This window comes from Caretta caretta, chromosome 19 (genome assembly GCF_965140235.1).
Source record: "Caretta caretta isolate rCarCar2 chromosome 19, rCarCar1.hap1, whole genome shotgun sequence".
Lineage (NCBI taxonomy): Eukaryota > Metazoa > Chordata > Testudines > Cheloniidae > Caretta > Caretta caretta.
In genome coordinates this window covers 10360238-10386911 of record NC_134224.1, presented here as the reverse complement: position 1 = coordinate 10386911, position 26674 = coordinate 10360238, and the positions used below count along the sequence as shown (strand labels likewise).

At 50.0% G+C, this 26674-nt stretch overlaps 2 protein-coding genes across 3 annotated transcripts in view; both read right to left on the bottom strand.

The window, feature by feature from the left end:
- Window positions 1–2039: 2039 nt before the first annotated feature.
- On the bottom strand, window positions 2040–10952 carry LOC125624826 (T-box transcription factor T-A). The gene is made up of 8 exons (XM_048826084.2): window positions 10768–10952; window positions 8532–8796; window positions 7900–8034; window positions 6407–6468; window positions 5948–6009; window positions 5011–5190; window positions 3860–3974; window positions 2040–2818 (listed from the first exon to the last, which is right to left on the bottom strand). The coding sequence occupies exons 1-8, from the start codon at window positions 10950–10952 to the stop codon at window positions 2572–2574; spliced, it is 1251 nt and encodes a 416-aa protein (XP_048682041.1). The 3' UTR covers window positions 2040–2571.
- A 950-nt stretch (window positions 10953–11902) lies between these two features.
- ZDHHC18 (zDHHC palmitoyltransferase 18) overlaps window positions 11903–26674 on the bottom strand; it is a 51729-nt gene continuing 36957 nt past the window's right edge. The window contains exon 9 of one of the 2 annotated variants that reach the window (XM_075121245.1): window positions 11903–12255. In XM_075121245.1, the coding sequence (XP_074977346.1) occupies window positions 12001–12255 (255 nt within the window). In that variant the 3' untranslated portion in view covers window positions 11903–12000. The remainder of the gene's footprint in view (window positions 12256–26674) is intronic. The other variant, XR_012665471.1, reaches the window with a different exon arrangement.

Genomic DNA, 26674 nt, shown 5'->3' with positions numbered 1-26674 from the left:
AACCAGATGAAAGCAATGTCTCACTTGGGTATTAGAATTTCCTCATTATGCGAACCCACAGAGATCATAGAGGAGAGAAGATAGCAATTGCCTGATCAGCAAACACAAGGCAGCAGACCACCACGTATGGTAACAGACCCCTACGAAAGTAATAACGAGGCCTCTCCTGTTCGTGAACTAGGTGAGTCAGACGGAGTAATTAAATTGTACCTCTCTATGAATTATTGCTGCTTAGGCATAGCTGTAAGTGTTGATATTACAACTGGATGGACGTAATGGGATGATTGCTCCAGTGGAAAAACCCGCAGGGAAATGTTGCTGTCTCCACCTCTCAGTGCAAGTCTTGCCTGTTGGACACTCAGGCCCCAGTGTACCTGCTGATACCCACATGTTAGAAGACAGACTCAACATGGGTGAAGAAGAAAAATGAAATGCAGGGGGACCAATTCCATTCCTGTTGATAACTCTTTCTGCTAAGTGCCCTTGAAAGTGAGCTGGAACTGGAGAGCCTTAAATCTGAGATGGTAGAAAAGTTGCTGATATAAGTGAGTTTGCACCCACTGAATTATACAGCCGATTATACAGGATGTATAATCTGGGAGTTTCCCGAAGCAGGGAAGGGTTATGTTTTGGATCATGTCTCTAGTTAACAAAGACATCATGTGGGGTAAAGGACAGTAGTTATTTCTGAAATGTGAGTTAAATGCAGGGCAAGCTTATGTGGCTCTGAAAGTCTCATCTTATGGAGCAGGAACTCTACAGAGCTGATCTATCAGCAGGACTCCCCAGCTCCCAATTGTAAGTCACTGCTTGTATCAGAAGCAGCAAATTCCTTCTGGTCTTCCCTCTTTCCTGCAACCTCGCATTGCCACATACCTCCAAGTTAGATATTTGTCGACAAATGACTCAGGCTAACCTTCTGCTGACACCTATGTGTGAAATAGCCTCACTCCTGGAACACCCAAGAGCCAAAGCCTCATTCCCACTTCCCTGATTCATTTTCATTTAGGAGGGATCACCAAAGCGGAGCTGGGCTGGGTATGTTTACAAGTTAGCTATTTTAGAGAACTTTCAATCTTGAAATGTTCCAGTGACCTGAAGTGAGAATCTGGAATCCAGCTGGGATTTTTAATCCATTCTCCAGGAAGTGATTAAATACACTGACGGTTTTTCTTTTTTTTAAATTTTTTATTTTTTTATTATAAAATTTGTTGGATGACATCTCACTGAAGCACAGTGTGTTCTCTCTCTCCCCTTTTCCTAAGGGGCATAGTAAAGTTTGACCCACGCTAAAATGGTGAATAGTATTTCTTACTATTAATGAATATATATTTTTATTCCAGTCACTTTATTACCTGTAGCTCTGGGTCTTTGACCGTAGGGGAAGAGGCAGGGAGTGGAGGGTGAAGTGATTACAGAGGCACAGGATCACACTGACTAGAGGTGGCAAGGCCCTGTTGATTCATGGAGCTTATGATCCCCCAATAAGGAGAGGACCGAGTCCCCTGGATGAACTCTTAAGCATTCTAAGCACTGCATTTTATGACATTATATTGTTTTGTTGGGTGTTTGGTTGTGTGCCCCCCCTCTCTCCGGGTTGGTTTTCCAGTAGGATCTGGGAAGGATTTGAATAGCAGGCTCATACACACATTTTGAGGAGCTTTGAGAGCAGAGGTAGTGGAATCTGTAGAGGAAGGGGCTGTAATGATCGGTCACAATAGGCCAATGGCTTATTATGTGTGTGGATGAGTCTCTCTATTAAAGTTTGAGGTTTGCCCTATAGTTAGTCTTAGTAGAGGGTTTGCCAAACTTCTGGGAACACATGCGGTCGGCTGCTTAATTTGGAGGAAGCACAGTCTTGGTATCTGAGATCAACTTCCATAAGGGAGGAGCAGGAAGATGGTAAATTGAGAGCGTGATTTCTTACAGCCAGGATGCCTTATTCCAAAAATTTATACCTGCTCCAAACCCCCTTATCAGCACTTAAATCTGTAAGAACTCTTGGAGGGTTTCAATCTTCAGCAAAAGGCAAACAACACTTAGTTTTCAGAAAGGTTTATTTACAAGTGAAGTTCTATAAATAATACACAGCTTTTCAAGATCTTGGTCCATACATTTGAAGATCTTATTTCCTTTATTTGGGTCTCCTATGTGCAAGTGATAACATGCTGACTGGCTGGACATTTGTTATGCTGGGACATGCGCTCTACAAGACAGCATTCATTTGCTCCACCATCCTGAGAGTCGGACAGGTTGCATCTTTCTTCTTAGCTTTACCCCCATAGTTTAGAAAGCTAAATCTCTCCTTGGAGATATGCCCTAGTGCTGCTGAGCACAGATTACCACCTGTATCATCCTCTGGTTGCTCTATAAGAGTCTGTCTTCCATCTTATGCCACAGCCTTTAAACAGTGGAGGTTCTTAGACATGTTCTCATCTTGTAGGATTATGCAATCAGCTATGTTCTGTGAGAGTAGAGAGGTTCACACCATTGTGCAGCTGCCCCTTTCTTTGCCCTCTGCCAGCTTCTTTCCAGTTGTTTTTGCAGATGGAAGAGGGCAGCTTCTCAGTGTCAGTAAGTCTGAGTGACTGTTGCCCAAGTGGATGCCAGACGGGGGATAGCGGAGTCACACTGACCATCACTCGAGGGCACCTCTGCCAGAGCATTGTTGTAGACTGGGGATGTGGAGGGGGCTGATATAGCAGAGGCCAAGCTGCTATAAGAGACCGAAGATCCTCTCAGGAACTGGGGGTTGGAGCTGGACTGAGGAGCAGGACTGATAGAGTTGCTGGTGACGGACCACAGGCTGGGATATTGACTGTAAGGTGAAAAGAGAGTTACCATCATGGCTTATCTCACTCACTTCCAGTAGTGCAGCTGGTCTTTCCTCTCCTTGGCGTCCTTATTCTGATATACTCCTCCATGCACAGTCATTCAGCTGTGAGGAAACGGGATGAGACTAAGGCTTATGAATGCACTTACAGCCCATCTGTAACTGCACCACAGTCTTATCAGGAGACTGGTTAAAATTTGCAATGTGGGCAGAACATAACTGTGTTGTAACTAGGTCATGTAACCCCTCTGGAGACATGCCCAAGTCTTATGGCATAAATATAACATGGGTAGGGTCCCTCTGCGCTACACATTTTCACTAGGCCCTTGATGAGGTAGCTCTTGTAGAGGAGACAAGCCCCCTTCAGGGTGAGGGGTGCCCCTCCTGCAAAACTCCCTCCTCACATCTTTGGCAGGGGAGAGTAGGGAGCTTCACCTCCTGCCTTTGTCCTTCCCTACAAAGCAAATTCTAGGTGGGGAGAAAAAAAATTGTACCTCTTTAGCAACAGGCTAAGAGTTTAGCTTGCAGCCTACCTGCTGTCTTGATTCTCCATTCACCTGGTGTTCACTCCCCTAAATGCTGCGCAAATCTACCCCTGCAGACACAGCTGTGCTTGATTTACACCCTCAATTTCTGCATTGCTGCCCCCTCTACCTGCACCGGTCCATGCTACTCCAGTCGTGAGCCCTCTTACACCTATCAGTAAACCTCAGCCGATATCTCCTGAGTACCTGCTTTCCTCAGTCATTGCCATCCCCTGGGCACTGCCAAAGCTCCTCCGCTCTGAGCTGTCAGGCTCATTCTAACCCTAAACATATAGAGAGGACAATGTGCTCAGTGTCCTGATGCAGGTAAAGTTCAGCTAAGGACTAAACTGAGACACCATGTTCCCTCTCCATGTGGTTAAAATCAGGGTGTGAAACCAGCTACCACTGGACATTAACCCCACTTAGCTTCCTTAATTCTTTAGTCTAGGAATAAAAGCGCTCTCCCTCTTTGAAGAAAGGATCCAAGTCTGTGCCATACCTTGTGGTAGAGGAAGTGCCGGGTAGAACCCCCATAGAGCTGGAGAGACTCCGGCCAGGCCAGCTGTCAGGGGCAGGCACCATGGAGAGGCCCGTGGAGTTATCTACATAATTAGCTAAAGCAAAAATAGATTATTTGGACGTAGAGCAAATGGTGACACACAATAATAAAGAAAGGAAGGATCGCCTGGTGCAGTGGTTCTCAAACTTTTGTATTGGTGACTCCTTTCACGCAGCAAGCCTATGAATGCGACCCCCCCCCCCACTCACCTCCATAAATTAAAAACACTTTTTAATTTAACACTATTATAAATGCTGGAGGCAAAGTGGGGTTTGGGGGTGGAAGCTGACAGCTCGCAAACCCCCACATAATAACCTAGTGACCCTCTGAGGGGTCACAACCCCCATTTTAAGAACCCCTGGACTAGTGATTAGAGCAGTAGCCTGGGAATCGGGAGACTTGGGTTAAATTCCCTGCTCTGCCACAGACTTCCTGTGAGACCTTTGGCAAGTCACTTAGCCTCTCTGTACCTCAGTTCCCCATTTGTGCTCAAATGCTACAGTAATAGATGCCAGATCAGTACCACAGACTGAGATTAAATGAGATTTTTGTCTACGCCCTTTACAAATGCTATATAGAAAGACTTCCCCCAATACTGAAATCCAGCTGTCTCTGGGTGGAGCATAGAAGTGATTGTCAAGTAGCGGCCCGATTCTGTTTTGCATTGTTTGGCAGCCAGCTCTAGTTGTGCACCCGCACTGGACAGGACTCCATGCAGCAGGCCCCCCCTTACCCAGAGAGGAGCAGGCCTGGGTGCTCACTCACCGGTGGAGATGGGCCTTTCTACCCTGAGGGTATCCAAGGGTGAAGGCAGCTGTGGTGATGCCTCTGCTGGGCAATGAGGGTCTGATTTCCAGCGGGTGCTAAGCACCCACAACTCCAGCTGAAGTCAGTCAGAGCTGTTGTGGCTCAGCACCTCTGAAAAGCCGCCCCTAAGGGAACAATTTAATAATGTGCTCCATCTGTTTAAAGGCCCATTCTCTTTCCCCTGCCCCGCTCTCTGCATTGAGTCCTGCAGTTAACTTCACAGGCAGCCCAAGTCTTGGGCCAGTCCAGAGTAGGGAAGATGAATGTGGTTGGGGTGTCCTTACTCGGTGAGGCGTTGATCTGGCTGTATGGGTTCGGATAAGGGGAGGCCCTCTGGTTCCGCAGGCTGGAGTGTGTCTCGCAGTATGAGCTGTGGCCAGACGAGAGGCCAGGACTGCCTGAGAACGCAGACTGGGCAGGAGAGGAACAAAAAGAGCTGGTGCCTGGCAGAAACCAACCCCCAACTGCGAAAGGAAAACAGTCAAAGGTAACTCAAGGCTCTTTAGGCAGCTAGCATCCCTGTCAGAGATCTGTCCAAAGGCATGGCACAGAGCTGGGCTGGAAACGAGCAATATCAGAAATACAAAACCATGGAAACAAGGGGCGCATTTTCAGAAGTTCCTAAGTCATGTAGTAGCCAGAGTCTAATTGGTTTTCAATTGGACTTGGGAGCCGAGGTCACTTCGCTGCTTTTGAATATGCTACCCATAGTCTCTAGAATGTCCAGAAACGACGCTGGTGGGATTTTAAATGGTGGTCTCTAACTTTTAGGCTTGTTGCAAGAGACGGACACCAAATCAGATACCTGTTATAGGTCAGCATTGGGAATCGGAGCCTGAGAGAATTTCACATCTCAACAATGCGAGGTCCTGTTGGCTCCATTTGGAGATCATACAAACCATGGACTCTTCATCCCCCACCTGAACCTGTTTCCAGTGCAGCAGTGAGGGGCTAAGGAACCTGAGACTCCAGTTTGAAAGTGTTGTAAATGCTGGTAGGGTCTGGTCCTGTGAATGTCCTGAGCACTCACTGACTCCAGGGGGAGTTGAGGCACTCAGGCCCTGCTCCTCAAAGGTTTTTAGACTCCTAACATCTATTGAAATGAGTTAGGAATCTAAATACCCTTGGGGGGATCTAGGCCTCAGTGCTCTTCAGGATTGGGCCTTTTGTGTGTTCATGTCCTAGTGTCCCAGAGATCAGTCAGAAAAGAGGAAGTCTCACGCTGTGAATAGCCAGACTGATGAGCTTCGTTGCTGGGGTCCAGAACGTCTTTGGACTCGCACCTACATGGAGAATATAGAGAGGGAATAAAGTCTCCAGTTAACCAATGTCAGGCATTCATTAAATAGTGTTCATTTACAGGATCCCTTTAAGCAGTGCCATACAGCCAGTTGCCATCCTGACTCCCAGCTGCTTTAGGGGGAGCAGAGTGGTTAGAGCGGGGAAGTGAGGTGGGATCTCTGGGCTCTGCCACTGAGGTACTGGTGTGGTTTTGAGTGAGTTTTTTTCCTGGGCTTCAGTTTTCCTATCTGTAAAATGGAGACAGTTGCTCACAAGGGTGTTGTGAAGATTAATTCATTCCCTTTTATAAACACACTTAGATGAAAGGAGCGCAAGAGGGGCAAAGCACTGTTAATGATTCATGCAAGCTGACCTCAGTCTCCCTCAGCCACCACTCACCTCTCCTTGGCATCCAGGAAGGCTTTTGCAAAAGGATTATGTTTAATTTTCAAGGCAGTGATCTGAAATGACAGAAGACGGTTGCAGTTCAGCTTTTTTAAATATAAACCTTCAGCCACTCCTGACCCTTCTTCATGTCTCCAACATCCCTCCCCACCCCGCCAAATCTTACTCTGGCACACTGGTATCAAATTGCAATTAACTCTGACATTAAGCAAGTTACAATGGCTCTACATTTGTATAACAATAGAATTTGGCCCTTTTGTTGTTTCTATGTTGGATCATATCAAGGTGCTTCTCATGAATTCCTAAAATCCACTTGTCTTCACTCCTTGGAAGCATGAAATGGGAATCGTTCTAACTTTCCTCCCTTTTATTTACATGTTCGTTGTAGGATTGCTCATGAGTGGTACATGCCTGCTAGTGGTTTTTATTTTTTAATAAGCACTTGTCTAACAGCTTCTCATATTGAAGCTGTTAACAAAATAGTGTTGTCATCCCCCCCGCCGTCCCCTCACCCCGAGATTCAGAGCTGTTCTGTTTTCTACAAGTGGCGATGCTGAAACGCATAGAGGAGGGGACTTGCCAAGTGTCAGAGCCAGGATTAGAACTCTCAGGTTTCTTGCCCCAGGCTCTACCTTAGACAACACTTCCTCACTAGCCATTTTAAACTAAGAACGGAAGAGAAGCAGCATTTTTTCCCCAGGGAAGGCAGAGCAGGGTATTGCATTAAGAGCCAAATTTCACCCAGCCTTACATCCCAGGGAATACCATTGAAATCAGGGCTGGATTTGGCTCTAATTCTTATGTGGTCTTCAGCTGTTAGTCTTTAAGGTGCCACAAGTACTCCTTTTCTTTCAGAGATACAGAAGTTGTTTCCAGAGCTGGCTTTCACTAGCAGAGACCTAAAGTTCCTTTGTTTCCAGCAGCGTCCAGGCCTAGGGTTAGCACTTTACTTTCCCCGATCTCCCAGGTGTGAGGGATTGTTCTCTGTTCTGCAGGCTTGACCCTGTTGCCATCGCTGTCAGTGCGAACGCTCCCGTTGGCTTGGGGAGCAGCGCGTAAGCGTAAGAGACAAACAGAAGTTTGATCTCTCCCAGGCCCTGCTCTGTGAATCAAGTCTCTGCATGGTGGGGGGAGAGGCTTTATGATATACACACCATAAAGGGAAGTGGATTCCAAGTGACATACAGTGTATTGGATCTGCCCAAGGGAGGAGGGCATGCCCTCGGAGACAGGTGATGGTGGGAACAGAACGGGGACATTGAAATGAAACAGTTCATTGTGCTGGAAAGTATTGGAAGGGTTCCAGTTGGATACGTTCTTCACTTTGTCTTGAAATGTTGTGCTGTTAAAAAGCTGCCTCGTTCCATCTCAGAGGTGGAATGGTTGCAGGGGAAGTGGTCCACATGCCTCTGATCTACAGTGCTGTGCCTTTCATGATAAAACCCCCTAGCGCACTCTTATCTGCAGGAAATAATTATTCGACTTACCTCCTCGTTCTGATAGGCAGTGACGGCAATAAACTGGGTCTCCGGGAAAGCAAAGCTGCTGATTGCTTTCTGAGGCCCCCCGACCTTCACGATGTGGACGCGGGGCTCATACTTGTGGAGGGAGTTCAGCATGATCTGAGGGACAGAACAAACACACTAAACAGTGGCCTTCAGGCTCAGCTTCATCATCTGAGGACCTGATCTTTCAGGGTGCCAGAAAAGCAGTCAGTATGCAGGCCAGAGACATGCATCCCATGCCTGCAGTGTCTCCTTCACTCTGTCCTGCAGGTGCATGGATAATGTAATATGATAGGGCCTGGTGTAACCACATGGCTACTTGCTCGATAAGTTTTCTCTAATCTAGGCTCCTGCACTGTGCTCAGTGAGCTTTTTGAGTATGTATTTGCTCAGGACAAACTAGTGGCATCTTTGGGCCACTAACTGAAATCCAGCTTGTCCACTGGAAGCCCTGGAGAATGACTGCACAAGCGAATGCTGCTGCCCCAATAGTTTCCATGGAATAAGGGAAATAGAAACTTAACTTGCTGTCTTGGGCAAGTATCTTAGAGCTCTCCCGAGGGCTGTAAGATTGGCTATCCCCTCACCCTACTGTGAGCCCCTTCCAGAGTTACCTGCCCCCCTCCATTCATCTTGTTGGAGAGCTTGACTTTGCTGAAGGTGACGGTGGCTTTCATCCAGTGAGCCCCAAAATTTGGGGATTTGGGATGGATGTAGACGCAGCCCGGGCTCTGGGGCTCAGGCTTGCCGCTAGGAATCCACTCCCCGTTGACATACTTCCAGCGGTTCCCATCTGCAGCCACAAAGTCCAGGAGGATAGAGTACATGGAATTGGGGTCCAGGCCCGAGATGCCGACCTTCAGCACTGGGAACATTCTCCTACGCAGGGGATAGGAGGAGGAGATGTTTAGTTGTTTGCTTCACCTTTATTGGCTGCTTCGCTCCTCTCAGCTGTCATTGCAAACCCACTTCTGCCACAGGTTTCATTACAGCGCTGGTCTCTCTCCTGCCACCTTAACAAGTGTATTTCTTAACCCTTCACCTGTATCACAGAACTTCTCCCCACAGTGGCATTTCAGGTTTCAGAGTAGCAGCCGTGTTAGTCTGTATTCGCAAAAAGAAAAGGAGGACTTGTGGCACCCCAGAGACCAACCAATCCACTTGAGCATAAGCTTTCGTGAGCTACAAAGTGAGCTGTAGCCCACGAAAGCTTATGCTCAAATAAACTGGCCAGTCTCCAAGGTGCCACAAGTCCTCCTTTTCTTTCTCCTTACAATGTGTATGATAATCAAGTTGGGCCATTTCCAGCACAAATGCAGGTTTTCTCACCCCCCCCACCCCCCCCCCCCACACAAACCCACTCACCTGCTGCCCCCACTCCACTCTCCTGCTGGTAATAGCTCATCTAAAGTGACCACTCTCCTTACAATGCATATGATAATCAAGATGGGCCATTTCCAGCACAAATCCAGGGTTTAACAAGAATGTCTGAGGGGGGGGGGGGTAGAAAAAAACAAGGGGAAATAGATTACCTTGCATAATGACTTAGCCACTCCCAGTCTCTATTCAAGCCTAAGTTAATTGTATCCAATTTGCAAATGAATTCCAATTCAACAGTTTCTCGCTGGAGTCTGGATTTGAAGTTTTTTTGTTGTAATATCGCAACTTTCATGTCTGTAATCGCGTGACCAGAGAGATTGAAGTGTTCTCCAACTGGTTTATGAATGTTATAATTCTTTTCTTTTTGCGAATACAGACTAACACGGCTGTTACTCTGAAACCTGTCATTGTAAGGAGAGTGATCACTTTAGATAAGCTATTACCAGCAGGAGAGTGGAGTGGGGGGAGGTATTTTTTTCATGCTTCGTGTGTATAAAAAGATCTTCTACACTTTCCACAGTATACATCCCATGAAGTGAGCTGTAGCTCACGAAAGCTTATGCTCAAATAAATTGGTTAGTCTCTAAGGTGCCACAAGTCCTCCTTTTCTTTTTGCGAATACAGACTAACACGGCTGTTAAACCTTCCTGGTAACTGCTAGTTTCAGAGTAAGTAGGGGCAGTACCTTCGTTTTCATTTTAATATAAACTGATCTATTTGCCATCAGTTTTCTTCCTTTTCAAACCAGACAGACTAGTCTCTCCCATTCCCGTAACTGGGAGGGGAAACTACTGACCATTTTTAATTCACCTCCCATCAGATCAAAGTGATCAGCCTGTTACCGTTTTCCTTGATCATTCTTGGATGGTGGGGCCGGGGGGAACACCCCAGTTTGTAAATTCTGAGTCCTCGCCACCTGCCTACATAACTGTCCCAGCAACGGAATCTATCAGAGCCATCTTCTCTGCAGCAGCTCTCGGTCTCCGTATCGCTCAGGTGAAATTCATCCTTGTGCAGAGGGCCAGCACAAAGACTCTGTGCTATTTACAGCCCAGGTAAAGCAAAGCCCCTGATGGGGAATTTGTACGAATCAGACAAATGTAGCTATGCAACTCCGCTAAAACCCTACGGATTCAAAATAAGGGTGCTTCCTAGACCTTGGCCCCTACCCCCAATGGTGAGGGGGAGAGGCCTCCCCTCCCAGCCCCCCATGTCTGGTGATCATGCCACAAGGAGCTCAGAGCCAGAAAACAACCAGTGGCACCTTCCTGGAGACAAGAGCAGCGTAAAGGGGGCCTAGGAGGAGAACAGGGTCCTGGTGGATCAGTTGGGTAAATGTATGTATCTGGTGCCTGGAGGCACTGGTGATGGGCATCTTAAAGATACTTAAGGGAGGTAGATAGAGGGGTGGAAGGAGAGGCTACCTCCAGACAGCTCAGAGGAGGGGTAGAGAGAATTCTTTGCACTCACCGGCCAGTTTTGGTGACTATCATCTCATTGGTGAGCTCCTTAAAGTTCATCCACAGCTCTTTCTCCTCCAGCACCACCTTGATCTCCCTCTCCGAGACATCCTCTTTCTCAGGGCCCATTTCCAACTCACTCTCCACCGCACTGAAGACATGGTCCAGCCACTGGTGGCTGGGGACCGAGCTCATGGTGTCTGGCTTCCTCTCTGCCTCCCTCTGGGAATCCCACCGCAAAGCCCTGGAGCCCAGCACCTAGCATCAGGCCCAGACCTGCTTGTCATTGGGACTCACTGGGGAGGGGATGGAGATACTTCTGGGATTTTAAACCTCTCCTCCCCGCCCCCCTCAGCAGGACTTGTGGAGGCTGGGGGGGGGGGGGGGATTCCTTTCTCATTGGCTAAAAAGAGCTAGCTGGTGCCCCCTCCCAGAGAGATGAGGAGGTGATTGGCCAGCCTGGGGAGGGAGCGGGAGGTATGGCTGGTCACTATGCTCTCCTCCCATCTGGAGGGGGAGAAGCTTTCATGTCTATGTGAAACTCAGTGGGAAACCCAATCTATCTCCCTGCTCTGGAGATGGGTTCTGTCAAATCCATCCTGTCCCTGGACCCACTGCTTCCCCAGGTTCAGGGGTCAGGGGAAGAGATTGCACTGCCATTGACTGCTGAGCATCTTTCGTCCAGGAAAAGGCAGTCCTTCTAACAAACCATCCGAGGGAGTCGTCAAGCGAGGAAACTATTAGCTTTGAGAGGTGGGGAATGCTGTAGCCCCTTCCACCCTTCCCTCACCTGCCCCCCTCTGCCCCAGCATCTCCCTTTCCCCTGTGAAATCCCTGGAGGGTGGGGAGGAAGGACAAAACTGTGCAAAAGTCTCAATATCACATTGGCAAATATATGTAGCAAATTGCCACAGAAAAATATAGCAAGGGGCGAAATGCTGCTTGCCCCAGCCGGGCAGTGACTGAGTGCTTAGAGCAAGTTAAGGGGGGGGGAATCACTGCCTTTCCCTGCTCCGATGGCAGTAACAATCATGTTTAAGGCCCCGATTCAGCAGAGCACATGCTTCAGTCCCAGTGCACACCCACACAAAGGCTTGGCTCAGGTCTAGTTGCTTGACTAAACGCACAAGGGGCCCGACATTAGTGCTGAGTAAAAGCGTTAAAATCCCACTTTGCATGTGTGACTAGTCTGGAGAAGGCCTTGCCTGGAGATATAAAGTTGTTGCTAGACACCAGTGACCAGCTAGGGCCCCGGTACTTGTAACCCAAACACCCCAAGTGCACCCCACCTCCTTATTGCAGTGGGGCTGAGGCCCTGGTGCCTGGATTGCTCTGCAGAGAAAAGGATACTTCTACTTCTGTAGCCCTTTGTGTTTTCAAAGTAACGAAGCTCACAACATAGATGGTCAGCTCTCGGGGCGGGGTCTGTCTTGTTGTTCGGTGTCTGTGCAGCGCTCAGGACAATGGAGCTTTGGTCCATGAGTGGGGCTCCTAGGCACTATCACAATAAGAATAATAAATAATACTTGCAGAAATATTAACCTAACGAAGCGTCACAACCCCACTGTGAGATCGGTAAATACCCTCTGCCTAGGCACGTAGATGGCCCCCATCTCTGGAGTACCTGAGCATCTCACAAGCAATGTATTTATCCTCACAGTATCCCTGTGGGGGATAGTATATGATAAATATAGTATCATCCAGATGGGGAAACTGAGGCACAGTGATCACACAGCACATTAGGAACAGAATTCAGCTCTCTTGGCTCCCACCCTCTGGCTCTAACCACTAGACCACACCCGTTGGGACGTAAAATGTTCTCCCTATCAAGTTTGTCTGGAGCACCAGCAGGCGCAGACATGGGGAACTCAGCTGCTTGCTGGCATTGTAACTCGAACGCAGTTGATTTTATACGGCCTGCTGTTGAGCAATGTTCCCTGAGCCCTCACTGTCTCCAAGGGCTCTGCAAAGTGAATTGCAGAGATGGGCCAGAGCAGCCGTATTTGGATCCAAAGCAGAGTTGGAGAGTGTTTGAATTTGGGTTTCCCTTTATAGAAACACCCAAGTTATGAAGCTTGGATGTGACTGGTCTTGCCCAAAGCTCCAGAATGTGGGATCAGGCCCATGTCTGACTGAGACATGGTTAGTGCGTAGGAATGAGATGGGATTGCTCTCCTAGGATGGCCCTATTCTAATCTTTTTGAGGACTCTGGGGGATTTTTCCTCTGTCTGCTCTGTTTGCAGGCACAGAGCTGGCATGCTGGCTTTTCTGCAGGCCAGTGAAATGTGTGTGTTTGCCCTTGGGCTGGGGAGCTGGGATTTTTAACACTTAAGTAGCTTGAGCCTCTGGAGAAGTGAGATGATGATGCAGGGTCCACACTGTGGAGGGTTAGATGGATGGATTCTGTTTCAGGATATTGGCAGCCATTTAGTTTTGCTTTGTGCCTAACGTTTCTTCCATCAGAGTGTGAAGTTTTTGTAATACGTGGTGGGTCCTGTCAGGAGAACCAGGCAGTGAGGAAATGCCAGCTTCCTTCCAAACTTTGCTTTGCAGCCTGCAGGGCCAGGGTAAAGAGATAGCAAGCAGGGAAATTGCCTGGGGACCCAAACATGATTATTACCCCATTTTTACAGATGGGCAACTGAAGCCAAGAGAGATTAAGGCTGACATTTTAAAACCTGCCTAGAGGATTTGGATACCTGAGTGTCCAAATCCCTTAAAGCATCGTTGAAAATCTGAGCATAAGTGACTTGTTCAGCATCACACAGGGAGTATATGGCAAAGACAAGAATTGAACTCTCATCTCCTGGCTCCCAGCCCAGTGCCTTTACAATTTTAGTTTCCTCTGTTGTGTTTTGCTTGGTCTTGCCTTGTGCTCTCACTGGGTGCAATGACGTCCGAGGAGTTAAAGAGGTGCCTGAACAGCGGCAGTGATCCATCATCACCCATATGTGAAATATTGCAGGGTACTGGACATGGGGGCCGGGACGTTGGCTCATGTGTCATGGAGTCTTAGCAAATATTCAGCTTGGGATGGTGGCTGGAGAGGGAGGGCAGCACGTATGAAAACAATGAATCAGGAGCCCAGGTCTTGGTCATGCTGAATTTATTAAGTCCGTCTCAAAATTCATAACGAAAATGCACTTAGCATGCAGCTAAATGGAGCCCTGTCGGAAGTAGATTCTAATTCCTTTCCCCTCAATCAGTGACCTGGTGAGTCTTTTCCATCTGATCTCTGTTCTTTACACTGCAGATGACTTTATTCGTTCATTTGTCCCACCCACCTTTTAAGCTCTTCTGCATTTCCCCTTAGCAGCCTCAAGCCTCATGTCCCCACCCCCTGTACTGTGGAGCATGGAGGAAGGGGGTTGCAAATCCAGATTGAAAGCATCTGGCTTGAGTCCGTCTCTAGTATGTTCAAACATGGGGCCTGCAAGAGAGGATCTAGCCAATGACCCATCGAGTTGGGTGTCTTGCCTCCAACAGCGGCCACTACTTGATGCTTTGGAAGTAGGTGGGAGAAAAAATGATGCACCTGATCAGCTGCGTGATGCCATGTGAGAGAGATGTTCCCGTTGGCCTCAAGCCTGGATGGCATCCAGTGCCACCCAGAGGAGCAATCAGTGAGACACAGCAGCATGTGGTGGTGCAGAACTTCCCATCCATTGCTTCTGCTTGTGTGCCCGCAGCACCTGCCTGATTTCTCCCTGCCGGTCAGCCTGCTGGCTCCCCGTCTGCTGTGCATTATGGATACAGAAACTGCTTGAAAGGCCTCTCAGCCTTCCCACCCACAGGGCTGAATGGGGGCCAGGGATGTTTCCTGCCTCTCTTCTTCTCCCCACCATTTCCATGTGGGACCCAGGAAACCTGGATCTCTCTGCCTAATCACCCCCCACCTTTCAGAGGATGAAGAGAATTAACAACAGATCAGATTCTCACAGGACAAATAACCTCTGCTGGGGCTCATCTGGAGACAACAGATGATGCTCTGGCATGCAGATTAACAAGCCACTGGGAGCTGGTACAGGGCAAGGAGTGAGATTTTCTGCCTGGAGTGACTCAAAGTCACTGAGGGCCGGGTGAGAATAGCCTAATCTCCAGCACGCTGGTGCTGAGAATTGCACTAGAGAGCTGAGAAACCTCTCACACCATTCACAGTGCGAGCTGATCAAAGCCACCAGCTCAGCTGAGCTCAGGCTTCCATACGGGGTGGGAGAACAGTGGGGCAAGGATTGGTGGGGTTCTGGATGAGCTGCAGTGGAGACCTCTCATTGTGAGTGGCCACTCAATCATGTTCCCCCACCAGGGGTATTTGGGAGAGATCTGGACCCAATGAGATATCATCTCCCACTGTGGGAGGGGGAGGTTTCTCTTGAATGATCAAGTCTATGCATGACAGTGGGGCCCCAGATGGTCATTTCTGTTTCAGCTGCACCCTAGCAAATTAGGTTTCAGAGTAACAGCCGTGTTAGTCTGTATTCACAAAAAGAAAAGGAGGACTTGTGGCACCTTAGAGACTAACCAATTTATTTGAGCATGAGCTTTCGTGAGCTACAGCTCACTTCATCGGATGCATACTGTGGAAAATACAAAAGATGTTTTTATACACACAAACCATGAAAAAATGGGTGTTTATCACTACAAAAGGTTTTCTTCCCCCCCCCCCCCCTCCTGCTGGTAATAGCTTCTCTAAAGTGATCTAAGGTGCCACAAGTACTCCTTTTCCTGGCAAATCAGTTGGGATAAAATGAGATCGGACCCAAACCTGAACCTTCAGCCTGTCTGAGGATTGATCAAGTTTGCAGATCTTTCCCCATCCCCGCAACTCCTTTTCCTTTACGCTTCATGGTCCCAAATCTCACAAGAAAGTGACTGAGAACATGCAAGTCCACAGGACAGGGGTGTATGTGTGACACACACACAAGTATCCAGAGCCAGTTCCCAGTGGGAATAGAAGTGTATCCATGAAATTAACTTTTATGTTTAAATTGAGATCAATTTTCTGTTTGAATGTAAACATGCCCCTGCAAGTTTGGCTGCCCAAACACAACAGCACTGGCCTAGTGCAAGCAGGTAGTGAAAGTGACTGGAAATAATGGTGACCCTGAGCAGGGTAGATCACAGATTCTTAACCTGAAGGCTGCAGGGATGTCCCACAACTCCCTCTTTGTTCAGTTCCCCAAGAGCCTCTAAACATGGCAGCCAGCTCTGTGCTGGGAAGGAGCTAGGCTGACTGCCAGCTGCAGCTGCTTGGCATTAAAAGGACATGGGAGTGGGGAGTGGAACTGGATCTAGATCCTAAGACCACACCTTCCCCTTGTCCTTCTAAGGAGGAGCAGCTGCAGCAGACCCAGCAGACATGTGTAGCGGTTTCTGGGGTTTGGGCTGAGCTCCACCTCAGCAGTGATGTCTGTATCCCCTTAGGGCAGGTCTACACAGGAAATGCTCTCTCCTGTAGATGTGCAGCTCCTTAGTGTTCGGGGTGCTCATACAGCAGGCAGCATCGCTGGCCCAAGCATTCAAAAATCATGAGGGTTTTTTTTAAAATTGGTTCTTTTTCTTTGCCTTCTGGTCTCTGAGCCTTGGCCAGTGGTTTTCAAACTGCGGGTCGCGACCCAGTACGGGGTCACAGAATGTAAGACACTGGGTCACGGCGGCTATGGTCAGCACTGCCGACCAGACCGTTAAAAGTCTCGTCAGTGGTGCTGCCCTGCTAAGGCAGGCTAATCCCTACCTGTTCCGACACCGTGCTGCGCCCCGGAAGCAGCCAGCAGCAGGTCTGGCTCCTAGGCCGGGGGGGGCCATGGGGCTCTGCGCACTGCCCCTGCCCCGAGCAACAGATCTGCAATCCCATTGGCCACACAGCCAATGGGAACTGGGGGTGGTGGTGCCTGCAATTGAGAGCTGCGCAGAGCTGCTTGCGTGCCTCCACCTAGGAGCCGGACCTGCTGCTGGCTACTTCTGGGGTGCAGCGCAGTCTGCGGTGCCAGGACAGGCACGAAGCCTGCCTTAGCAACCCTGTGGCCCAATCCCTTGCCCCAAACCCAGAGCCCCTTCCAACACCCCAAACCCCTCATCCCCAGCCCCACCCCAGATCCTGCATCCCCAGCCCAAAGCCCTGACCCCCTCCAGCACCCCAATCCCCTGCCCCAGCCCAAAGCCCCCTCTCACATTCTGAACCCCTCATTCCCGGCCCCACCCTGCAGCCCTCACCCCTGCACCCCAACCCTCTGTCCCAGCCCTGAGCCCCTCTCACACCCCAAACCTCTCATCCCCCGCCCCACTGGGTTGTGAGCATCAACAATTTTCTTCAACTGGGTCACCAGAAAAAAAGTTTGAAAACCACTGCTTTAGGCTGCACCCAGGCCATGGTCACAGCCTTTCTCCACAACCATGAGGACAAGAGACTTCTGTTGTTAATGAAAGCTTGAGAGTCTCACAGAATCACCTGGCTCCAGGAGCTGGGGCTTTCTGCAAAACACCAAGTATCACAGAACCCCTTGATTAAAATCACGAGAGAACTGGGCAATCTTTACAGCAAAAGAAAAAGTGAGGACCCCATGCCTCACTCATCTACAGGCTGCTGCTTGTATTCAGCCCAACTGGTTCCCTTATAATAGGAGAGTGAGGGCAGGCTGTGTATGTTAAAGCACCAGGGCACAGTGCAGAAGGAGATGTTGTCTTTAGGGTACCAAAGTGGATTGGTTGATTAGTATAACAGGGGTCATGAGTCAACAAAGCAGGTTGTGTGTAGGAGGTGGCTTGTGTTTAAAATCTCTAGTGCAACCTCCAATGGGAAAGAAGTGGCAGCCTCCCTCCCTCCGGATGGGTTTGCTTCTGGGAGGGGAGGAAGAGAGGCTTGGAGGGCTTTGTGACAGCTACCAGTCCAGCTGAGCTCCAAACCCCGTCCCCTGGCCTCCCACCTTCCTGTTCCCCAGTCACCCGCTCAGAAGACCCCCTGGGTAATTTCCTTCCGCCTTCCACCCTCAGGCACAATGACAGCTGAGCATCCTGGACCTATGAGAATGAGTCGTGGCCTTTTGCTGTGCCAGAGCCTGGGTTGGAGGAGGGATGGGAAACATTCCCAGCATTGAAGGGGGAAGGGCAGAAAGAGATAACACCCTCCCTTTCCTGTAGTGTTAACAGGTGGAGACAATAGGCCTCCTGCAGCTGGGCCTGGGGCTGCTTCCTGCCAGGACCATCCAGAGCTGCCTTTTACTGACCCACAATCAGCCACCTTGACATCAGCCACACAAAGGCCACCTTCAAAGACTGCTCAGGCTAGAGGCTCTGCCCTGCATGCAGTCTGGCCTTCCAGAAGCTCCAGATCCCATTCCTGCTGCATAGCACCCTCCAGCTATTTACGGCAGGGTGACCAGATGTCCTGGTTTTATAGGAACAGTCCCAATTTTGGGGGCTTTTTCTTATATAGGCACCTATTACCCCAAATCCCCTGTCCTGATATTTTACACTTGCTATTTGGTCACCTTAATTTACGGTTTAATACTAAGATCCCTCTTTCCGAGCTGGTGATTTCTGCTGTTGTGGAGAAGGCAAGGAAACAAGATCTGATTTGGAACAAAGATGATGTCATTAATTTAGAGAGACAAGTGACATCAAGTGAAAGATATTCCCTCAGACTTACATGGCTGCAACACTGCAAACAATAATTAATGCAGAACAGTTTGCTTACAGGGAGCAGAGCTGACTAAATTACATGTTTTTTGCAGTGGTGTTGTAGCCATGTTGGTCCCAGGATATGAGAGAGACAAGGTGGGTGAGGGAATATCTTTGACCGGGCCAACTTCTGATGATGAAAGAGACGAGCTTTCGAGCTACACAGAGCTCTTCTTCAGCTCAGAAACCTGAAGAAGAGCTCTGTGTAGCTCAAAAGCTCGTCTCTTTCATTAACAGAAGTTGGTCCAATCAAAGATATTCCCTCACCCACCTTGTCTCTCTAAATTACATGCTGTCTTTCATTCTTTGCTAGGGAGCTTTACTATATGTAGAAGTTGCTTCTATCTGCCAATGAAAGGCAGCTGCCTCTGGGGCAGAACATAGGAGCTGTGTAAGAGCAGGCAGGAACACTGCTTATCAGTTTAGGGCAGGATGTGGAGAAGCCGATCCCAGCCAGTAGCGAGGCAGTCTAAGCAATTGGTGTCTGAATGGAGGGAAGGTGGAAGGTGAGCAGAAGAAAGGGGCTGGGACTTATTCTACGGTCTGTTTTGCAGGGGTATTTTTAGTCAAAATGGGGACAGTGGCCCAGTGGTTAGCGTGCTATTCTGGCACTCGGGAGACCCTGCTCCACCACAGACTCCTTGGGCAAGTCACGTAGGCCTGGTCTATACTTAAAAGTTAGATCGACATAATTATAGTGCTGAGGGGTGTGAAAATTCACCTCCCCGAGCACTGGAGCTATGCTGACCCGACTGCAGTGGAGATGCGGCTACGTCAGCAGAAGAATTCTTCCCGCAGTATAGTTACTGCCACTCAGGGAGGAGGATTTCCTACCGCAGAAGAAAAACCCCTGCCATTGCTGCTGGCAGTGTCTCCACTCCGGCAGTGCAGCTGAAAAACAAGCCAGGCTGCTGGCGCACCCGTAGTGTGAACTTGCCCTGAGTCTCTCTGTGCCTCATCCCCCCGTTGCAGATGGGGAACTAATAGCAGTGCCCTGCCTCACCGGGATGCTGTGAGGATAAATACATCAGACAGTGGGGTGCTCAGTCAGATACAGTGGAAATGGGGGCCAAGTACATCCCAAAGATAAAGAGAATGGGGGTAGTCTTGGGAATAAGACACTGGAGATTTTGGGAATAAGACACTGGGAATCTTGGGAATAAGACACTGGGACACTGGAGATCTTGAGTCAGTCCCAGTTCTGCCGCACACCTTGGGGCAAGTCACTCTACCCTGTCTTTGCCTCAGTTTCCCCATCTGAAAAAAAGGGGCTAATTGTCCTTCCCTGTCTCCCCGGGGGATTGTGAGGATAGATTCATGGCTGCATCTGAAGCCCGTGCAAACTGGTGATGGGGGTCAGAGAAGAATCTAGACGTCTAGTATCGAAGCTGTTCCTTTGGGATTGTGACTCTGCCTGGTCTGAAATAAAACCCACTGGGCTTTTTATCAGTCAGAGCCAGGCATTCGCAGTGACTCCCACCAGAGCCAGGCTTCCCCTTCCACAAAGGCTGTCTCCATGTTTCAGCTCACTCACTAGGTTCTCTGTAAGGGGCTCTTAAGTGCAAGGCCGTCAGAGCTGATTGACGCACTCATGGGTCAGGACTGTTTGTTGTAGTAACTGGAGCCTCAGGAAAATGCCTGAACAGCTCGGTTGTTTGCAGCGTTGTAGCCGTGTGCGCCCAGGATATGAGAGACACGAGGTGGGGGAGGTAATATCTTTTATTGGACCAACTCCTGATGGCGAGAGAGACAAGCGCCATGTCTCTCTGAAGAGCTCAGAGCTGAGTGTGAAAGGGTAGCCCCTGCGGCAATGTCTGATTAACCCCGCCCGTCCCAGCTGAGATCAGCAGCTTTATATGTCATTCATGGACTTGTCATTTCCTGTACACCCCTCCTGCCCAGCATGCTGTTAGCACTAAGCAAGCCGAAAGGAAACCTGCAATGTGGCATTACATGGTGATGTTTGTGCCCCTGGGCTAGATGCTGGCAACTCAGGGACTGAAAGCGACTGCAGCAAGCGCTCTGATGCTTCCCATTCCTGTGGTACCACTCCTCGCAAGCTCCATGCACACAGCACCGCTGCCACGCCCTCTGCTCAGCTCGAGGGGGCTGCATACCACTGCTTCTTCCCACAATCCTGCCCAATTCTCATAGCCTGGCCATCCTCTCCAGGCCAGGCCTTGTGGCCTCCTGGATTGCACCCTTTCGCCCCATCAGCCTACCCACAGCAAATACACCAGCCGCTGTTCTCTGCCAATTCCCTTCAGTCCACACCCTCCCACCCCTCAACACCCTGCCCAGCTTTTCCAGTCCTGGGCGCCCCGCACCACTTTGCCAGTGCATCACAATCCTGACCTCTTGCACGCCCTGCTGTTCTAGTCCTGGGCAAATAACATGGACAGCTGTCTATTTCAGGATCCCTCTAGAAAGGTATTCAGAGCATCTTCACATGGGAATATCCCGGTGGAACCACAGGATCTCCTTACATTTCCAGTGAATGCAGACAATAGAGTGCATTAGGCTACCCCTAAAGTGGGGAGAGCTGCCAGAAAGATCCCCCGGGGTGAAATTAGGGGAGGCTTGGGTGAAACACAAAAGTTACGTTTGATACAGGCGATGGTAGGAGTCAGTCCCCATTCACCTACCTAATGCCCACCGATGGGCCTCACCCACCCATTCAACCATGCGACTCCTCATTAAAAACCAGCTCCTGTAAAGTGAGGCATAAAACAGGCAGGTGCAATCAATCTTCTGTGGGTGACTGAAGGACTTTCTGATCTGCAGCATCCAACTGCCCTAAAGTAGGTGCAATTCTGCACTAACTGGTCACATAGCCAGGGTCTGCTATAGACTGGGTTAAAATCACCATGTTGCTCGCTGCAGGCACCGTGGGGAAGCAGGGGGGTGCAGGGGAGTGAAAGGTGCTGGCATCTATGTCCCTTAGTCTGAGCAGTTTGGTTTGACCCTGGTGAGTGTAGGGCCGGCTCTAGGGTTTTTGCCGCCCCAAGCAAAAAATGTTTTGGCCGCCCCCCCCTCTCCTTTTTTTTGGGCTTTTGTACATTTGCACTTTGCAATGTTTTTTTGTTTTGTTTTGTTGACTGTTTAAAATTAAAAAAGAAATGAAAACAGAATTTGTAGTTAGTGAAATAAAACAATTTCCTACTAGTGTACTTATCTAATTTTAACAAAATCACAATTACAAACAATTTGGGTTCAACTATACACCGTAATGAAAAACGTTAGTGTCTTCCAGTGCGCCCAGTTTCTCATACTTTAAAAGAATTTATATGAAGTGAATTTTTCTGGTTTTTATACTTGCGTCATCTTTTAATAATTCAGTGAAATCTAAATTTTTTTTGCAGTGGTACTTTCAATCGAAATGATTGTGAGTCCTGACAAACGATTTTGAGACATGGTGGACCTCAAATAATTTTTTAGTAATTTCAGTTTTGAGAAACTGCACTCACCAGAAGCCACTGGTACTGGTAATGTTAAAAGAATGTGTAATGCTGTAGCAGTGTTTGGAGTGAAAAAATCATTTCTTCATACTGGATGGCATAAATTGACGATTCAACTCATTAAATGGATATTCAAACGTAGGATCTAGTTTTGAAGGACATTTTTTTAACAATAATCATTAGCACTGGATCAGTAATTACTGTCGGCCATGTACTTGGATCCGATCCTGTGTCAGTCTCTCCACCTTCCAATAATTGTTCTTCAGTTTTAGATTTGGATAACAGTTCTTTGTTTCTGGACTCTTCAGCTGAAGGAGTAAATCTTTGGATGGATTGTGATTGTTCGTCTTTATCAGTTAGCGAAGATAATCTTTGGTCGGATTGTTGTTCATCTTTATCAGTTGATAAAGATAATCTTTGGTTCGATTGGTCTTCATCAGTTGATGAATATTCACTTTCAATTGATTGCTTAGAGCTTTCTCCTTGATTGACAGCTTTTTAAAAATACTTTATTTGAAGTACAAGATAGTTTTTCCAGTTCTTCTTGCCGTTTCTCTCTTTGTTGCCGGTAGGCAGCACCGGAAAGTCGTTTTCGTTTTTGTCCCGGCATTTTAGCCCTATAACCACTTGCACTGACGCGACACGGAAATTGGTGCGAATGGCGCCGATAGGGTGGCACAGTACATGCGAGTAATCGTGATTCCTGATTTAATTAATCAGTAACCGTTAACGTTTACACATTTATGCACGTTCACATTATGAGTGACCGTGTCACGACGTGACACGATATTTTTCACGTCATGTGCCTAGTGCACTAGTGGAGATTTTTTTGATCTTCATGTATTATTTTTTTTCCGTACATTGGTGGATTTTTCTGAAAAAAAAGGGTGGCCGTAATGCTGCCCCTGTAAATGTGCCGCCCCATGCCCGTGCTTGCTTTGCTGGTGCCTAGAGCCGGTCCTGGGTGAATGTCACCCCCAGAACCTGGGAAGGTGGCTCTTTGGCTAGGGGACGAAGGAGTCTCATAGCCAGAGGCCAGGCCTAGGAGCCAGGAACTCCCAAGTGCTAGCCCCTGACTGTGATCTTGGGCAAGTCACCTCAGTGCCTTTTCCCTGCCTGACAAATAGGAATTGATCCGCGCCCCTCTCACAAGGGAGCGGGGAGGATGTAGGGGCTGGAACTTCCTCCGAGGATGACTCAGCTCGGGATGGGGGCCGAGTGCTAGTCCCCAAGAGGAAGCCAAGCCAAAGCTGCCTTCTCATGCGGGCCTGTTGGCTCAGCAGGTTGGTGTTCTTCCAGATTGGGGGAATTCTTGCTGTCGCTCCTGGGAAGCAGGGGGGTTGGGGCTAATATACGGAGTTTCAAGGCCTCGCCCTGATCAGTGCCCCATACAGCGCCAGGTGACCCTGCGGGCCGTATCCACAGCTTCACGCACTGATGTCCTGTAGCCTCCCCCACCTCATGGTGCCTGGGAGGCCTCACGCTGGCACCTTTGCCTCTGCAGCTGTTGCCGCCAGACAGCAGGGGGCACTCCTGGCTAGCTTCTCTGGGTTCCGCTAATGCAGCCCCCTCATGTCCTGGTGGGCCAGGATCCTGAACTGCTGCTGGATGTGCTCTTTGCACTAAAACGGGGGCGGGGGGAACAGCTGCTTGACCGGGGGAAGCTCTTTCCCTTGCAGCCCTGGGAAGGAGGGGAGCTGGCAGACCTAGTCTATGCACCGTTTCTGGAGGTGGCTATGTGCAATCTGAGGGGTTCCCCCCAAGTCCTCCTGCTATAGGCACATAAAGCCAGTGTATGGAAGAAACACCCCCCCTCCCCATGTGCCCCATGAACAGGCGGGATAGTGACAGGGTGCTATGGCAAATGCTTCAAATAACAACAGAAAAGGCCGGTCGGTCCCATACGGTCCACCTCCCTTGCAGACTCGTGGTGGGCTCATCCCCGACACTGTTCCCTTTGTGTCCCCAGAGATGGGGCTGCCACCTTCTCACAAGGCGAGACAACTCCACAGGTCCTTCGGCTTCACTGTCAGGAACGGTTTCCTGCCTGCAGGTCCCTGTTCTGGGCGCTGGAGCTCACCTGCAAGCAATGCCCAGCATTCCTGGAGCATTGCTGAGTGGGGTGAGGAATGCTGGATTTGATGCCAGGAAGATCTGGGGATGATTCCTAGCAGGGAATCTGTTCATTTCTTCCAGGCTCCTGCAGGCGTCAACATGTCCCTTCGCTCCTGCTGGGCGGTGGAGATGCAGCTGGTCTTATACAAATCTTAGTATCTTAGCAGCCTGGCTGGAATGGCTGCATATTCCACTCCTTTTGCGGGGGAGGAGGCTGTGGCTTTCATGCCATCTTATTACTCCCCAGGTGCCACAAGGTGGGGGGTGTGTGTGTGTGAGAGAGAGAGCCACAAGGGGGCGCTGTGTGTGTGCGCATACCCATGCACTCCACAAGGGGGCGCTGTCTGCGTGTGCCACTGTGTGTGTGTGTGTGAGAGAGAGAGAGAAAAAGTCACATGAGGGAGTGATGTGTGTGTGTGTGTGGCTGGGGCGGCGGGGAACTTGTACCATGCAGTCAATTTTTGCCAGTATAAAACTGGCTCAGTGCAGGGTCTTCTTCAGGGCCCCATTAGCCTTGTGACAATACAGGGGGCTGGGTCATGAAAGGGGTGGGGGTCTCCGTCGATGGCACCTTGCCACCTAGCCTCAAATCTGTTGGACATCAAGGCAAAGTATTTGGAAAGCGCTGGGTTACCAGTGCTGCAGTCTGGGGCTCTCAGCTCCTGTAGCTGAACTGGGTGCAGGTCAGGCTGAGACCGAGAGCCGCCGATGCGGGTATCGAGCTGCGATGCAGCCTTGGTCCCAGCCACTCTGGCAGGAGCTGGTCCCTGACGCCGCCTTGGTCACCATGGGGCTGATACTGACCGATGGCAGCGGTTGCGCCCTGTGCTGCCCTGGAGGGTCAGCAGTGAGCTCGGGGCCAAATGGACGTGCAATGTCAATGTCAATTTGTTGAAAAAGCCCTGAGTGCATTTTTGGGTCTTGCAGCCTGGCACACATGTTGCTGTGGCTAGGACGGGCCTGCTCAGGTCGCAGCCTAAGCTAGTGCTCAATGCCAGGCTGTCCAGTTCTAGTTTTGGGGAGAGGGTGTTGGGCAGAATCCCTTGTTGCCTCAACAGGGCCCCTAAATATCGACTAGGATTCAGGCTGCAGCCCATGTGACATCTGCCCTCACACCCAAGTGCATCTTCTACGCTGACCTAGCCAGACAGGTGCTGGGGGGAGGCTCTGGATCAGAGACCCCCCCTCTTCTCCTTGGGCTGGAGTTTCCAGAAACCCAGGAATCTCTGCAGTCCCAGTGAGAAGAACCAGCTACACTTTATTGCTAGTTGGGCTTATTTCCAGTATGGCGCGGCCCGAACTGAAGCCTGCCTCTTCCTCCCACCAATCCTTGTGGGACAAATTTGGCAGTTTGGCTCCGGATCCAGAGATGATCTCTGGGGCTAATTCAGATCAAGATTGAAATCCATTTAATCTAGAGCACCTCTAGAAAGGCCCAAACCAGAGCACTAGCTGTGAAAAGCGCCCTCTGCCTGCCCACTGGGTTCTGGCTTAGACGTTGACCCAGGGGTTACTGCACTAGAGACAGGAGCTCTGGGTAGCTCTGCTCACCCACGCCAGGGAGGGGTATGTGCAGGGACAAGCCCCCTTAATTAGCCCCATGTGCTGGTGTGAATCTGAACGCCCCCCGAACTCTGGGGGAGGCTGGATCTGCAGGCAGGCTTGTAGCCCATCACTGTTCCCAGTGGGGGGTTCAGCCCCAACAGGCTGGAGGGTTTGTGTGTGGGGTGGGTGGTTGCAGGCACTCCCCGCCCCCCCCACACACATCCACACTCGAGGGGCAAACTGGGCATGTCAGCCTAGCCTGGGAACCTTGCAGTGTCACATGTTGCAAGGGAGTGGCAGGGGCGAGCTGTAAGTTATAACGCTCTTCCCACTCAGGCACCAGAGGTGTAAGCAGCTCCCTCCCCTGGGGTGCTTTGCCTGCTGGTGCCAGGTGCGTCCCTGCCTCTTTATGGGCTTTGCAGGGTGTGTGGCTGTGATTCTGCTCGTTTTGCTCACTTGTTCTCCATGCACCCCGCGATGAGTTTGATAGCTTTGCTTTTATTTCTTCACGGCCGGGGGGGTTCCATACACAAGCTCCTTTCATGTCTCACCATACTGCAGGGTGGGCTCCACTCCCAGCTGCACCCGGACATCCCCGCGGACTCTAGAGGCGTGAGCGCCGGGGCCCAACCCTGCTCTGTGAGGCTCGGCAGTTCCACTTCACAGGGGCTTGGATGAACCTCTTGCCCAGGTCTGCTTTGCGTGGGTTGTTGTGGGAATTGGACCCAGCATAGAGCGCCAGCCGGTGTCGTGGGAATTGGCCCCGGCATAGGGTGGGAAGAAGCAGCAGTATGCAGTCCCCTCTGGAGATGGGAGAGGGGGACGTCTAGGGTTCCATCCAACCCTGGGGCTCTCTTGAGATTTGGGGCAGGCCTGGGATTCCCCAGGGGGCTGCCAGAGGAGGCCAGTGCCCTCTTTCCCCCACAGTCGCCTAGGGAGCTGGCGGGTGGTCATGCCCCAGAGTCCCCGGGCTTGGGAGCCCACGTCTCCCCATGCGCAGCCAGTACCAAAAGCGGGTGCGTTTCAGCTTCTGTGCCCAGTCTTCCTCCTCTGTCCCAGCCACCCAGGCTCACCCTCTTGCTGCAAAGAGCTGTGTTAGCAAAGGCCCAGGTGGTCCGGGG

Excerpts from the sequence above, each read along its gene's own strand:
- LOC125624826 (XM_048826084.2), bottom strand. The coding sequence starts at position 10,952 with ATGAGCTCGGTCCCCAGCCACCAGTGGCTGGACCATGTCTTCAGTGCG. Across the intron at positions 8,035-8,531 it reads AGATGAATGGAGGGGGGCAG|ATCATGCTGAACTCCCTCCA; the intron begins GTAACTCTGGAA and ends TCTGTCCCTCAG. Across the intron at positions 6,469-7,899 it reads CTGCCTATCAGAACGAGGAG|ATCACTGCCTTGAAAATTAA; the intron begins GTAAGTCGAATA and ends CTGTCATTTCAG.